We start from the raw sequence: 16008 nt of genomic DNA, 5'->3' as shown, positions 1-16008 counted from the left end.
TTGGTCTGTAAATGTTCAGTTTATATTCTTTTATTTACATGTTGTCCACAGAAAGCATTTAAGACTTTTGCACTTGAATTTGTGATTTTTAATGGATGTCACTGTTTAAATGCACATGGTTGGACATGTTTTGTAAAATGTTTTATATTGCTTTTTTTATGGACAGTATTTCTATAAAAATCAATAAATATTTTAGTCTAAATTGCGATTTGTGTCATTTCTATTAAAGTACTAGGAGTAGCTCTTCTAAAGTTATTCATCATTGTATTTGTACTAAATTTAAAGCATGGTTTAAATTTTAACCCTCTGTTGCACCTCTTAGTAACAAACACACTTAACTTTGCAAGCACATGATACATATAAAATGGTTAATAATGAAAGGAAAACTGAGTAAACCAATGAGAAGCGCTTTTTTGCATGCAAGTAACGTTTTACGCATTAATTCTTCAGTAAGTTAAATTCAGACTGATTAATGCAAGTTGTCACAATGCACAATTTTTTCGCGTGTCTCCAATTACATTGAGAAATAATTTATTGTTATTAGTTTAATCGTAAAACACTGACACATCATCGTTTTTTTTTCCATAAATCATTACTATTGGTCAACCTTTACGTCTGTCTGTGGGTTTTGCAAATATTAACCAATGAAAAGTATGTAAAAGCTTGAGACTAAACCTTGTAACTCCATTGGATCCTCAAACTGTCGGTCAAAACCTCAAAACTCTGCCCTTCTTCTGTGCCGCACGGAGTTCGTAGTTCGGACGTCTCTGCTTGTTTACAATTGCAAAGGTAAACGAAAAACTGATTGTTTGAAGAAAAAAAACTGAGCACATACATTACGTAACATAGCTCTACACACGTTATAACCTGTAAGTTGATGAAAGAGTAATGCGATGCACTTACAGCCTCTGATGCGACCGTTCTAATGACGAACAAAACACGTAGCAGCTAACGGTTAAGTTACGTTAGGCCTATGTCCGAGATTCGCTGGTCAAAATCCTCGTTACTCCATTTGAGCTTGATTTAGGTAAAATGTTAATATATGACGCATGCTAGTGTCTGACCATAAAAAAGCCTCTATTTATAAACTTTGACAACACGTGTTCATTTATTTAAAAATTGTTTTGTTTAGTGTTTTTTGTTCCGATTTCTTGATAGTATTGATTTTGGACATTAGGTTCTCAATGTTTTAGCCTATGTCACAATGTGAGGTAAATCCGACACAGTGCATGAACGTCATCTGGATCCGACTGAAAAATTAGTGGTGTATAGATCATTGATACACATGTGCTAACCACATAGAGCGTGCGCGTGTGTGTTAAAATCAATTTAATAGAACTAGTATTCTCAGGCCTGTTTCTGAACACTGCGCATGCGCTGAAATTACGTTCTGAATAGTTGAAATGCAAACGAATGTTAATCGAATTGCGAAGTTTAAGGCACATACTTACTGATCTTTTCAAAATCTGAAACTAGATTTTGGTTATTGGTATTGATAAAAATTAGGAAACATGTTTTTTTACACTACATTCTATAGTGGTAGTATTAACTGGGTTAACGTTACCACCGTGCTTGCTGCTGTAATTCAGCTCACGTTGAGCGTTTGATGTTGTTCACACCACACCCGCGAACTCATTTAACGCATTGTAGTTTAGCATGTCTGTCTATCATTTCTTTGTTGTTATTGAGGAAGAAACGGGTTGGTGAAAGTAGGGGGCGTTATACCTGCTTTTCAGAGCCCGGATAGCTCAGTCGGTAGAGCATCAGACTTTTAATCTGAGGGTCCAGGGTTCAAGTCCCTGTTCGGGCGGTACAATTTTTCATTGCTTTTACTAACGAAAAATGTATGTGCTAGTATGTGGTTGAATGATATGCGGTCGTTTGATTTTTAACCCTTTAATTCTCGAACAGTGTAAAAACAATAAGATTTTTTCTAAAGAGGTTTGCATTCAAAATCATATCCATTTCTTTTTTGAATCCGTTATGAAACCATTCTTGACCAGAAAATTACATAACGGCATCCCTAAATGCATTATTTTCCACATCGATGATTTTATTTTTGGCACAGTATTTGCACTTTGACACTTTATTTGAAAAATAATTGTCTGAAATTAAAATATACACAAACTATTAAATACATTTTATTGATGCATTTTAAACTGTACAAAATGTAAATATACAACAGCCTAGAAAACTGAAAACGAAAGAAAATGGAAAATGCACAGCTGCAGTTGGTAGATAGGTAAGGTCACAGAAGCATTTCACAGGCCAATTATTACAAACACATACCAGGCTATAAAGGTCAAGGGTCATGCACAATTTGCACCTTGAACAATCTCTATGCAAGCACGATGTATGCAAGCAGTGTGAGATATGAGAAATGGTGTCAGTTTATGTGAAACAAAATGTACACTTTTGCCATTTTATGCATTGATGGTCTATGAACGAGATCCAACATCTTTGCAGTCACACATAAATTACACAAAAGTTTGTCAACTTCCTTTTAGCAGTTATGGATTTGAGGATGGAAGGTGCAGCTGTCAATCACCCAAAAAGTGTCATGCACTTTTTGGGCAACTTCAGTGCCAAAAACAAGCCGGTCCTGAGGTATCTGGAATATATTAACGCTTATCCTATAGACAGAAATATACAACTTTCTTTAAAACTGCATGTTTATAAAAACAAATCTGATTTGCTCACTGCCTTTGTGTCATCCTTTGGATCTGAAAAATGATAAAGTGCATTCTTGTTTGATATTGTGCAAATAATAAAACTTAAATAGCATGCGTTATTTTTACAGTGCCATGCTTGAATGATCTTCAGTGGTTCCCCCCCCTCACAGATATCTGGGATTGACAATAAAATCTAATTTTGCAAATCGTTAAAGTTCATTATGGCACATTGCATATTATAAATATTTCTTCATCCTATCAAAACTATTCAAATTAGCTTAGAAATTCTAAGCACAAACTTCTTGCATCAACACCGACCTGTACTTTTTGACGAGAACAGAAATGTGAAGGTCAACTGAGTGCAATCCTACATGACAGTTTACTCAATGGTCTCATCGGGAGGCCAATTAGACTTTCCTATTCACAATATAATGGAAAAAAAAATATATAATAACAGAATCAGTTTTGCACCCTCTATCAAGCGGATCAATATGTAAGATGTATGAATCATTTAATATTTTGATGATGTACTAAGAAGCTCAAACCATTGTAATGCATTTGAAAATGATTTGGCATAATGATTAAGCTGGGAGTCTCGAGTTCTATCCAGGAGTAAATAATTCTGACTTTTGTGATCAGTGTCCAAAAGAAAATGGATGGTGTGAGTCTCTCTTGTGTACTTCATCGACGATACACCTGTTAAGTCACCTAGAAGAAAAAAAGAACACCGAAATAAATATTAGGAATCCAGCGCAGATCAATGCTGCTTCCAAATGTGCCACACAAGCAGGGTTGCCAGGTCTGCGCAACTAAATTAGCCCAGTGCGTATGTCTCCCAAATAACCCGGAGGGAAAAAAAAAAAAATCAAAACCATGGCAACAATTTTAAAGTAGCCCTGGAAACCCTGCAAGCCCTGAAAGGGTAACCAAAACATTTAGATCGCCCCCTGCTGGCTGGCTGCAGTATAGGTCATAAACCCCACCCTCTCAATGAAACGAATCAAGAAAACTAAAGAAAGTCAAAAAAAAAAAAAAAAACACACTTGAAATAAATTTTTCCCAAAGACATTTTCTGTCATTTTAGGAAGTTCTTATCCCACTGACGTATGTCCAAGTGTTTGTTTTTCTAATAAGTTTGGTTTTAGCTAATTATGTGATGTTATAAAACGGGCATCATCACCAGTGGAATTCTTTCGGGAGTTTCGGTAAGAGATCAGGTTTATCTTTTAATTTTCCATAACTGATTTTTTTGTTTCGCATTGATAAAATGAGTTGTTTAAGAAGTTCAGGGGGGTGTGCTTGCAATTGAGTCTGCGGGAGTATGGGCAAGACTTTGATACCGTGGCTCCACCGCCCAATCACTACTGCACAGACTTTGGCTCCAAATGATGTCATCAGCCCAAGATGTCAGTGGCTATTACTGTGACATTTTGGCTTCATTTTTCCACGGTTTACAGTCTATTGGTTATACCTTATGGATGTGTGGCGGTAGATCATCCTCAGCCCCCTCCTCGGGCACTGGGTCGTGATGCCGGCCTATTTGATTCTCCTCAGACCATCCGCCCATAGGCATACGAGGTGTCCTCTGGACTCGAAAGCTTCCAGAAACAGGATCTGCGGGAGACATAGAATGTCGCTCATGTAAAGACTATGGAGGGGTCATATTTTCGTTCTTGTGATCTGTTAACAGTCATTTCTAGTACCTGAGGTTCCGTCGAAGCGTCGCTGGCTGCCGCTGTGATGTGCTGCCCCCTGCTGGTGTGAGTTGGTGGCACTAGGGAAAGTGCTGGAACGGGGAAAGTTGCGAGCAGCTTCCATGTCTTCATTGACACTCTCACTGCTCTCGTCACTCTCCTGTCTGTGCCAGGTGTGTCGAGACAGCTCACCTCGCGATTGCTGCTTATGCATCTACATACACATTCAATATAGTTACTAATCTTCAGGTGCAGACTACAGACTGACATTTTTCAACAGAACCAGACAACATCCCAAACGCTATTGGTTGATTTGGATGGATTAGTAAAGAAAAAGCGGATAACAATGGGAATTGTAGGTAGTGGGAAAAAAGCTGCTGCTAAATTCCATACATGTATAATAGAATCGATAGATTTTTGTTGCTTTACCTCATGAATGTAGAGAGCATGGATGCTCATCTCTGTGGAGGCGTATTCTGATAGGATCATACTGGTTAGCTGGCCTTCCCAGGCACTACTGCCAGAGCTGATGGTACGGGCGTCAGTGCTAGACAAGGACAATCCAAGAGTTAAGAGGGAGAACAAATGACCGATATAATGATAGTCAAATAATTTTTACACAGGCAGGGACAATTTTAACCTGATTCCAGCTATACAGATAAATATATTGCCATTCAAAAGTTTGGAATAGGTAAAAAAAAAAAAAAAGAGTTTTTGAAAGAAGTCTCTTGTACTCTGCATTTATTAAAAAATATAAAAATATATATAAAAAAAAAAAACAGCAATATTATGAAATATTATTACAATTTATTCTATTTTAATTTATTTTAAATTGTTATGTATTCCCGGTTATAAAAAGCTGAGTTTTAAGCATCAATACTGCATCATTGTCACGTGATCCTTCATGAATCATTCTAAAATGCTGATTTGGTGCTCAGAAACATTTCTTATTATTGTCAACAAACAGCTTAATATTTTTGTGGAAACCATGATGCATTGTTTTTCAGTATTATTTGATGAATAGAAAGTTCAAAAGAGCAGCATTTATTTGAAATATAAATCTTTTGTAGCATTAAACATTTCTTTACTGCTACTTTTAATCAATTGTGAATTAACGCCCTTCCTGAATAAAAGTATTAATGTATTATTATTATTTTAATCTTACTGACCCCAAACTTTTGAACAATAGCATATACAGATCACCAATTCTGAAATTGTATCTAAATGTTGTCTAAATTGCTATTTAAAAAAAGTATGTGATTCTAACAAGCTGTACTGTATTAATTTGGCTTCCCTCTTAATAAGACATCTTTAAGAAAAAAAAAAACGGACTTTAACCGGACTCATTCACAAATAATTGCGCACAAATTTTCTCAACAGGTGTGTATACTATGTACATACATTTTAACTCTAATCTAAATTTTAATTTTAACGTAAAGCGCTTTCCGCACAACAAAATGTCTAGTGTGCAGTTCAGAAAATCAATTAAAACACAATAAATGTCCTAAATTTAGGCTTAGAATACACAAGAAAAAACATAATTAAAGCTGAAAAAGTATATAATTATTATTAATAATATTTTATAACAACACATGACTATTAGTATATTATATAGGGTATGTTAATGATTATATTACACTTTTATTGAATCATTACCCAGAGCCTGTCATTGCTCGCCCAGTCACCACAGGATGGTCCTGTCGTGCCAGTCTGGCGGATGGGTGGCTGCCTCGGAGGTGTAGACTCGCGCTGACCGGAGAGAGGGATCGGAGGGCGGAAGCTCCCTCACTCACTCCAATGGACACAGGATTGATGGAGCCCTCTCGACCAAGATGCAGCGAGACAAGGGAAGGGGGTCCAATCAGGAGATTTGCAATAAGACTGCGAGGCTGAAATGAAAACAGAACCAAAATTAGACCTTAGAAAAATAATCCATCCAATTATTTGTGTGTAATCATATTATATTTGAACTTAAAAGTGGGTTTTCTACTTAATCCATTTTTCAATCATAGCGACTAATAATATGAAGTATTAATAAAAGATAATATTTGCAATTAGAAATCATCATATTAAATGTATTAATCTGATAGATGTTGGCAGTCCAGTCATTTGAATACCTCTGAATCAGACTGTAGTGAATGGGTTGAGGTAAAGATAGGATTCTCTGCTATGATTCCCTGCTGTCCTCCGGCGGCCTCGCGGTGCACCTTCTCTTTCAGAAGACTGATGAAATGTGTGCTCTCCCGAGGGGGCTGCCAGTGTGGATTTGTGATCGCAAAGTGCATGAGTGACAGTTCTGTCTTCCCGTCTTCTGCCTGCTGATAGATGGAGGCCTCTGTTTTCCCAGCAGACATCCACTATAGTGGACCGAAAACAACATCAGAGTCAGCAATAAAGAGAGAACTAGGATGATACATCTATCTACTAAAAAAAGTACAATAATGAAACAAAGTGGAAATGAAATAAATGTGTCACTTACTGCAGGATGACCATGTTGACGGACATCCATCTGTGCAAAAGAGCAAGTATCACCCACACCGACCACATCCACAGTAAAGTTTCGGAAAAAATCGATGATCTCCAGAGATTTGCGGCGCAAGCAGAAAATGAGAATGAAGGGAGTGATGACCGGACTCAAAAGCTCCTCAAGAATAAACACCTACAAGAACAAGAGATCAATGAAATGAAAATCAATTTTCTAACTGCATGCTATTGATTGAATTGTGAATAGAATCGTTTCATTTTTAGATTTTTTTCTACACAATTTTTAATCAAAATGTCAAAACTCAATCTTCTGGTGCGAGAAGCCTCTGACGACTTCAAAGATTTAGTCTGCTTAAACCTTTCTTACAATTGACTGCAAGTACGTATGCATCCAATCAACAACTGATAGATAGAAATCAAATTCCCACCCAACATTTTTTTTCTTTTCGTTTCAAATCACAGTACAGAAAAGAAAACTGTTACTACTTCTGTTTCATTGCAACTTTAACACAGGGAGAAGGGGAGCAGATGCTTGCGTTAGGCAGGGTTCAAGTTTTTATTTCAGTTTCAATACTTTTACTTTCAAATTTAACCCTTTGAGTTTAATTTTTAAACAACTCTTGTTGTTTCAATTTAGTTTGTTTTTCAGCATATTCTTGTTAAATAAATAAATCGGCAGCCATTTTATTTGTAAATGAATATTTTAGGGCTGCCAAAGTTACTGTGAATTGAGGTTAATTTATTAATTTGATTAATTATTTAACTGCTTGATTATTGTTTATTTATTAATCACATTCAGAAGGGGACTCAACAAAACTCCCAAAACGTCATTTGCACTATTTAAATGGCATTATCGCCACCATAATCATGTCTTGATTCTGTAATGTATAGTATGTTGTGTATCAAAAACTAAAATGAATTTTTTGGTCCATTTTATTTTAGTTATAAAACTGTAATTATGTTTCTCCAAATTCAATTTTTATTTCAGTTAACGAAAATGTTATCATTTGGTTTTCATTAACAATAATAGCACACTGGTGTTGGGTACAAATAGAAGAATTCCTTTAACTGCTGCATGACTTACAGCCTTGTACTGAAAGAGCTGTGCGAACTCGTCTCTGGTCTCATAGCGGTGGGCATTTCCCTGCCAATGATCAGGCATGTAGTGAATCTGTGCCAGGATCACTTTAAGCAGCTGCTCTGGACAGAACACCATATGCTTGTCTGGGATAAATGACCTGGTTCAGAAAAAGGAGGAAAGAATGAGCACAAAACTCTTAGCTGTAAAATACTATCTTTTCCTCTCTTTGCGCACCTGCAGACTGTGATGCCGACCCCAAGTAATGTGATACTGCTGAGGACGTGCTCCACAGCCAATACATCTTCATCATAAATAGTCAAAGCAATCAAAACCGCAAGTATGGAGCCAGCAAAGAATGCCACGTTCTTGGCCACCACCGTCAGCAATGGTGACATGAAGCAGTTCATGTACTTGGAGGAGGCCTTGTAGCCCTTGCTGAGGCGTGACATTAGCTCATGGTCTAGTTCATTGAAGTGTCTGAGGTAAAAACGGCCATACAGAGACCAACATCGAGCACCCAGGCTTCCCGGCTCACGCTTTATCACCTCAGTGTAGCTGAAGAACGCGTAGAGAATCTGCCAAATCAGGATAACTGGACACAAGAGAAGGTTGGCGATTCCAATCCACAAGATCCGTGAGCTCAGACGATCTGCTAGCTCTAAACGGTTCCCTCCACGCTTGTACTCTGACTTCAAACTCCACTCGTTTTCAAAAAGAGATCCAGGGCCCCAGAAGAAAATCAACTCAAAGTTATACTTGAGGCCACGGGTGTAAAAAACAGTGTCGCCCAGCAGAGGCAAACGAAAGCGCACAGGAAGAAGTGACTTATTGACCATGGCGACCATGTAGTTTTTGAAACGCAGTATGCGATGGTAGATGTCGAGCTCTGTCAGTTCTTTTTTGTGGATGCAAATCTGGTGCTCCTTCTGTATCTCAACAATCCTTGCCTGCACCTCCTGCCAGGTAAAATAAGGAAGGTCCGCCTACCAAAAGAAGAGGGCTGATTAAACATTTAAATGGGTTGAATAATCAAATTTCATCAGTTCCTTTGGTATGTTTTCTCTGAAAATTATCAGCAATTTAAGTGGCTTACTGAGACAAGAAGACAGCAAGAACTCATAAATGTGGAGTATACATGCTTTCTTCCAGTGCTGACTCAAACGTCTGTTAGAACCAAAACATTTTAGTAAATAGCAGAAAAGCTCACCGTGGACATTTTTAGGGCATTAATGTAAAACGATCTGATCTCCCAGTAGCAACAGATGTTGTAGAAGAACTTGACGAGACGGTGGAGCCAAAAGACCCCTGATATGATAAGGATGAAGATGACCGAAACACTGTCACGGATCCTAAAACATACGTCAACAAAGGACGGTTAGATTTATGATGGATTATACTGATAAAGTAGTAAGAAGCAATAACATTAACGCCACATTAGTGACATTTAATATATAAAATATACCGAGCACTGCACTCGTCCACTGGTAGAAACGCATCGGGCAGCGTAACCTTTGAGGAATCAGTGTGATTAACAAACTTGTTGGCAAAAAGGATGTCATAGTCCACACAGTTAGCCAGGAACACTGTGAATGCCACCACAAACACCAGTTGCCTAGAATAATAAAATATTACATGACAATTCAGAAGGGTAAATTAATGTGATCACTGATCTGTTGTTAACAGACAACACTTATGAGTCCTATCACTTTACACAAAAAATGTCATGTTTAATAAATGAATTGATACTTACACAAGCTCAAATATTTCCCCCAGCAGCATACAAGTAAATCCATTCTTCTGGTGTAGATTATAGACTTATTAAATGTTAAGAAAAATATCAGACATGTTGACTATAATGACTAATTTTAGGTCAATCTACTTGATCTAACGAAAATCTATATGACCCATAAACAAGCAGTTCATTTCAGTGTGCAAAGGATATTCTCTGGAAGAAAAGGTCTAGATTTTCAATGTGGTGCCACGGAGCTGCAATAAACAAATGTATTTATGAATTTTATGACAAAACAACATGGAGACTTCATTAAGACTTCTATTCATTAAGACTTCCATTCATCTTCAGAACAAAAGTGAAGATCTTTTTAATGAAATCGGAGAGATTTCTGTCCCTCCATTGACAGCCTATGCAACTACCACTTTCAAGCCCCAGAAAGGTAGTAAAGACATCATTAAAGTAATCCATGTGTCTCCAGTGGTTTAATGCGTTGTGGTGCTCTCGTGAACGCGTGTTGGAGATTAATATGTTGTAAATAAAGTGGGAAAACTATTTTTGCGCAAATAAAGCACTCGCGTTTTAAATTAATATTATAAATCTGTCGATTGTGTTATATTGTGTTTATCCTGTTGTATTAAAAATTATACTGTTATATTACAAATGTAATATATTGTAATCAAAAGTATTTGTTTATTTAAAATCACAATTTATTTATTTGTTTATTTAGTTTATTAGTTGAAACTTTTTTTTATCAATTGTTTATTTTGATATTTTTTACACTACTTTTCTCTAACCTGTTCCACAGACCCCTAGCACTCCATTGTGGCTCCCTGGGAATCCCCGGATCCCAGTTTGAAAACCCCTTATTTAAAGCAAGGTTGCCAAAAGAATAAAAGCATATGATTCTGTCATACAATAGACATACACACTATGCGGCACTGTTGCTTTATTTAAATTTTGGATCTTACATTTGGATCCCTCTGGAACATGCACCAGTAGATTCTCTTCTCCGGGAGGGGAGTCGCTGTAGGACGCCTCCAGGCGCTGGTACTCTGTATCAAAGTGGGCCATCCCGCTGTCAGACCCCCAATCTCCTGTCACACACTATCCCTTCTAGTGCCTCTGGATTAAAAGAACATTTATTATAAGCAACCCACTTGGGTATGACACAAAACATGATAGAATAAATGTGGTCTAATTTGTCTTTTCAGGTCATTCAAGTATATATAAACGTGACAGGCTGTTATTAAAAAATACCCAGCCCACAAAAACATCATTGCGCAACAGCTGTGGGCCCACGCTCATAATATGATTCACGGTATAATAAACCAATAAAATAACACACTCACCCAAAGATATTAGGTTTAAATCACTGGATTTTGTTGCCATTACGTGAGCAGTTTTAAAACAAGTGCTGGACTAGTTTGACAGCTTTGTCAAATATGCCTACCTCTCAGAAACAAACATTGCTATCTGAAACGTCCCTGCATTTAAATATATAACACGGTGTATTACAAGATCAACTCTTACCTTGTACCTCCCTCCATTTCATTTATGAAATCAAAAGGACTACGGGACCAATTCTGCTCTTCCTATAGATGAAAGCGCAAAAAACATAAACACATTCAGTCCATTCTCGCAAAAGGCACAAAACAGAGCACAGTCGCATAGTCTCATTTAGAAGGCTTATTATCCTTAAATAACTTTTAATACTTTACTTAAAATAACCAAGGTGTGTTTTTATCCTTGGCAGGAGGCAACCAGCTATTTATGTCAACAGAAGCCTGAGGAAAATATGAGATGCGCGTCACATTGAGAAACACCTACCTGCTATGCAGCAACAAAAGGCGATTCGTTATTCAGAAATATTATTAGGATGAAATATTACCTCATTCGAATGTGAGCAGCGGTGATTTATGATTCGCACTCTGCTATAAATGCCAAGTTCTCTTTTGTTTTCCAATTTGAACCATTTTTGGTTTCGATTCTTGACGCACGGTATAGAGGCCGCGTCCACTGTGTGACACATTTGCTGTCCAATCAGAAGCAGGTTTTCCGTGTAAACGAGCCAATGGCATTTTGGGGGCGGGTCTTCTTTTAGAAAATACCACAAACAACATCCACCCCAATAACCCAGAAAAAATACACAGAAATAATTAATTGTACCTGCATATTTAAATTACACTGAGGGTTAAACAGTAAAAAGTGATTCATCATAGTTAGTTGTATTTTACAGGACAACAAATTAAGCATTTTGCAGAATGTTTTGACTACAGGACCAATTGTTTGGACCTGTTGTTTCCAACAAGAAACAACAGAGATGATAAAGGTATCAAGCATTTCAAAAGGCCAAATCATGCTAACCTTCTAGTGGTGAAATTTTGGTAATGTTTAAACCCTCCTGTACTATACAATAGCTCCACCTTGTGACTACATGAAAAATTAACTGAATGGTACAAATTTCTTCTTAAATCATTTTAAGCCTGCAGACAGTGATATGACTTTAGATAAAGGCCAATATTTAGATCATAGTAGCCTACTGTACTGCTTGGTTGCATACTAACTGCAGAATAAATGCATGCTGAAATTGTTTAAATGAAATCGCAAAGTGTATGCGGGTGGCACAGAAGAAAAAGTGTGCTAATGGACTAGGACAAAGGTTAAATTAATGTTTCTTTATTGGCTCATTGCTGAAATTAAGGAATATGGTAGAGGATTACGGAGTAGCCTATAAATATGTTTTGCACTCTCTGTCATGATATTCATGATGTATTCAAAAGGAAAGAACATAAAAAAATGCCCCCATCCTGATATATTGACAAGAAAGCTATTATAGAATGTAAATAGTGGTACAATTGTAAATCAATTCAAAATCAAATCAAAATGTATTTATAAAGCACCTTAAAAAACACAGAGTGTACCAAAGTGCTGTGCAATTTAAAATGAATAAAATAAAACACAATTGTTGTTACTTTTGATATAGCAAAATATGTTTTTGAGTAGGTGCTGTAGGCTAATCGATATTTAATATGAAGCAAATAATTATCCCTAAAATAACTGAAATAACATCCCCATATCTGTAAACAGTAAAATAAAGTGTGTTTTTTGTTTTTTCAGAAGACGCTTTCAGTTAATCATTTTGCATCCTAATTTCAGTATTGTTTAGCTAATCAGAACTGGCCGGTTATTTATCCCTGTCAATCATTTTGAGCGTTCACAGCGAGCAGTCCATATACGGCAAGCCGGAAGTTAAAAGAGCGGTTTTCATGAGTTTGCAGGGTGCAAAATGTTTACGATTTTTCATCTGTCAACAACCGTTTATACAGACAAATATTCGATGAGGGAAATTAAGACAGAGGAAAACAAAGAGGCCAAAAAGTCTTTGGGAACAAAAAAAAAAAAAAGCAAGACGAGTGTACATCGATAATAAAGCTTTTCATCGCTGGAGGGAAACAGATGCAACCCACCCTCCAAGCTTCCTTTGCTTCTGCTTGACAGGTAAAAAAAAATACTATGCGTAAAAGCTGTCGGTTTCGTCAGAAATCAGGTCTTCATTAACTTTTAGTACACACAAACAACAATAATTTGAAATATGCATACAATTTCTACCTAAATATAGTGCATAATAAAACAACTTGAACATAAGTAAATTCTTTCAGTTGATAAACTGTTAAAGTCGGCAAAAAAATGGGAGTTGTTTTAGTATTTTCTTCCCTATATTGTGAAATTCCATCGGGAATTGAGTGACAGGTGGTCCCGCCCTCACGCCAGTAAACACGTCATCAGAGAAGAGATGTCATTGCAAGGGAAGGGAAGTTATTTCGATAAAAGATTATAAGGGCACATGAATAAAAATGATGTGCACGGATAAACCATTTATAATAGATACTGCAATACTGCATAAAAATAAGAATTGTATATTTGTTTTTTATAGTGATTAATAATAATAAATTGTATGAATAGAGGGCGTGTCTAAGCCTGCTCTAGAATGGCTAACATTGTGTACAGCAACTTTAAATACGAAGATAACCTCATCAACAAGCGTACCTCATCACTTTATTTCAATCACTTTTGGCATGGCAAGTACTCTATAAAAACTCAACTGGGTCAGACAAATTGCATTACTTGATAACCTGTAGTGGTTGCTGTAGTGGTGTTTGTAGCAGCACCAGTTACCAACATTTAACACACAAGATGAAAAACAGGATTTATGATTGTGGTTTTATTGCAGCATGCTTGCCCATGTTGACCTCTGCATGCATTAGTGATATTGAGGACTGATTCAGATGAAATTCTGTCATACAGGGATTGACAGGAGGAAGGAAGGGAAACAGGGGTAAGTGGAGACCCCTCTTACTCAGAGATGAAGTCATTCCTCTGGGGATCCTTAATTAAATTGAACTGCTGCTGGGAACCATATTCAGCTACAGTATACACACACATTCTCTTTCCTACTGCCTCTGTTTTAAACCCTTTAGGAGCATTGTACAGTTTCTCAACATTTACTCTAAGCATTAAAGGGATAGTTCACCCAAAAATGAAAATTAGCCCATCATTTACTCACCCTCAAGTCATCCTAGGTGTATAAGACCATAAAAAAGTCCATAAAAGTGCATCTATCCATCATAAAAGTGCTCCACACGGCTCCGGGGGTTAATAAAGGCCTTCTGAAGTGAAGCGATGCGTTTGTGTAAGAAAAATATTCATATTTAAAACTTTATAAAATAAAATGACTAGCGTCCTGCCAAATGAACATACGGATTCGACTTTTGCGAGTAATGCGACGTACTGCTGTAAATTCACGCTATACGCCATGACGCACTACGCTACTTCCGACGTAAGTTGCGCTTTAGGCTCAAGTGGACTGCATATGGCCGTTTGGCCGGAAGCTGGACTTTTACTTTGTAACATGTTAAAAGTGGATATTTTTCACATCGCTTCACCACAGAATGCCTTTATTAACCTCCCTGGTCTTAAAGGGATAGGCTACTCCACCCAAAAATGAAAATTCTTTCATCATTTACTTACCCTCAAGTTGTTCCAAACCTGTATGAGTTTCTTTCTTCTGCTGAACACAAAGGAAGATATTTTGAAGAACGATTGGAACTTTGGCACCATTGATTGACTTCCATAGTATTTTTTTTTTTCTACTATGGAAGTCAATGGTGCCAAACAACTGTTTGGTTCCAAACGTTCTTCAAAATATCTTTTATGGTCTTATACACCTGTTCTAACTATGAAAATGGACCAGTGAAACTGAAAAAATTACTAAATAGCAAATGAAAAATAAATGCTAGTAACATGAAAATAGATACAGTACTATCTCGTTTGATGCCCTCCTCTCTGATGCAGGTCTTGAAGAGGCTGGATCTGAATACACACATGTATTCATTTCCTGTAGTCCGTGCTTCAGTCTGGAGAGCAGTGTGTGCATGTTTGTGAGGGAGATATGCTTTATGGCACAGGGCTTTACTGTGCTATGCTTCAGACATTTTCATATTAAGGATTGTAGAGGATCAAGGTGCACACATGAATTTATAGGACAAGCATTCATTTCTGTATTGAGGGATAATAGAAGAGAGTGTATGCTGGAGGGCAGATTCCTTTTTTTCAATAAATTTGAAAGATTGGATAATCTTGGATTTGGCATGGGAATGTGAGGGAAGCCATGCTGAAGTGTGTGTCTTTATTTTTGTAGTTAGTATCTTATAGTTGTGGACGGTTTATAACAATTTGAAGATGGAAAGCTTCTGCATCTTTAATGGCAAGTTAACATATTCTAACATTCCAATAAATAGATTAGAATAGGTTTGTTGATACATTCACACCAGAATCACACACTCTCTGCGTTGTTCATAGTGCTTCATAAATTAATTAAATCATAAATCCGTTCACTTTCTGTTTGCAATCCTTTCAAATCTTGTGATGATCCGAGGACTCTAAACTTGATTCCTTTCTTTTAGCTTTCTGTAAACACAATAAACATATTCACTTTCCCATGGATGTTCTTCCTGTGGACCGGTTATAGTTTCAGATCACACACATATTCTCTAATGCAACCCAAAATTGAGGGCAGTCTAGAGACTATATATTCTAGACCTTTTGAAAGTTACCTAAACTTTTGTGAAGAAATATTTTTTTTCTGCAGTTTAAACATATTTTTTTAATACCAAGAATTAAGGTAAATAAAAAAAGATTAATATAAAAACACTGTCAGATTTTTTTACAGTCTCACCAGCGATCAATGAAAATGATTTCTAGCATCATAAAATACACCCTCCCTGTCTATTGCAGAACCATTATTATGCCTCCAGACACAACACCCATAGCACTTAACTACAGCAT

The 16008-nt window shown here is 36.9% G+C and overlaps 1 protein-coding gene and 1 non-coding gene across 3 annotated transcripts; one reads left to right on the top strand and one right to left on the bottom strand.

Annotated features, from left to right (window-relative positions):
* Window positions 1-1737: 1737 nt before the first annotated feature.
* On the top strand, window positions 1738-1810 carry trnak-uuu (transfer RNA lysine (anticodon UUU)). Its single transcript has one exon. It is a non-coding gene; the product is annotated as a tRNA-Lys (tRNA).
* Window positions 1811-2119: 309 nt separating this feature from the next.
* Window positions 2120-11703, bottom strand: atg9a (ATG9 autophagy related 9 homolog A (S. cerevisiae)). 2 transcript variants are annotated; one of them, XM_056266842.1, is made up of 16 exons: window positions 11552-11703; window positions 11194-11255; window positions 10632-10785; window positions 9875-9917; window positions 9682-9747; window positions 9394-9543; window positions 9139-9280; window positions 8166-8914; window positions 7935-8088; window positions 6846-7025; window positions 6484-6723; window positions 6023-6255; window positions 4796-4913; window positions 4376-4580; window positions 4144-4286; window positions 2120-3380 (listed from the first exon to the last, which is right to left on the bottom strand). In XM_056266842.1, the coding sequence occupies exons 3-16, from the start codon at window positions 10732-10734 to the stop codon at window positions 3372-3374; spliced, it is 2535 nt and encodes an 844-aa protein (XP_056122817.1). In that variant the 5' UTR covers window positions 10735-10785; window positions 11194-11255; window positions 11552-11703; the 3' UTR covers window positions 2120-3371. The 2 variants fall into 2 exon arrangements, with proteins under 2 accessions (XP_056122817.1, XP_056122818.1); XM_056266843.1 differs by lacking the exon at window positions 2120-3380 and having other exon boundaries at window positions 4138-4286.
* Between the last annotated feature and the right edge of the window lie 4305 nt (window positions 11704-16008).

Source organism: Rhinichthys klamathensis, unplaced genomic scaffold (assembly GCF_029890125.1).
Source record: "Rhinichthys klamathensis goyatoka isolate OS25496 unplaced genomic scaffold, OSU_Roscu_1.1 h1tg000254l_1, whole genome shotgun sequence".
Taxonomy (NCBI): domain Eukaryota; kingdom Metazoa; phylum Chordata; class Actinopteri; order Cypriniformes; family Leuciscidae; genus Rhinichthys; species Rhinichthys klamathensis.
The sequence above is the reverse complement of the archived record's forward strand: the minus strand, read 5'-3'. Positions and strand labels throughout refer to the sequence as shown.

Excerpts from the sequence above, each read along its gene's own strand:
- atg9a (XM_056266842.1), bottom strand. The coding sequence starts at position 10,734 with ATGGCCCACTTTGATACAGAGTACCAGCGCCTGGAGGCGTCCTACAGC. Across the intron at positions 8,915-9,138 it reads ATGCCCTAAAAATGTCCACG|GCGGACCTTCCTTATTTTAC; the intron begins GTGAGCTTTTCT and ends TTCTTTTGGTAG. Across the intron at positions 6,724-6,845 it reads GTCAACATGGTCATCCTGCA|TGGATGTCTGCTGGGAAAAC; the intron begins GTAAGTGACACA and ends GGTCCACTATAG.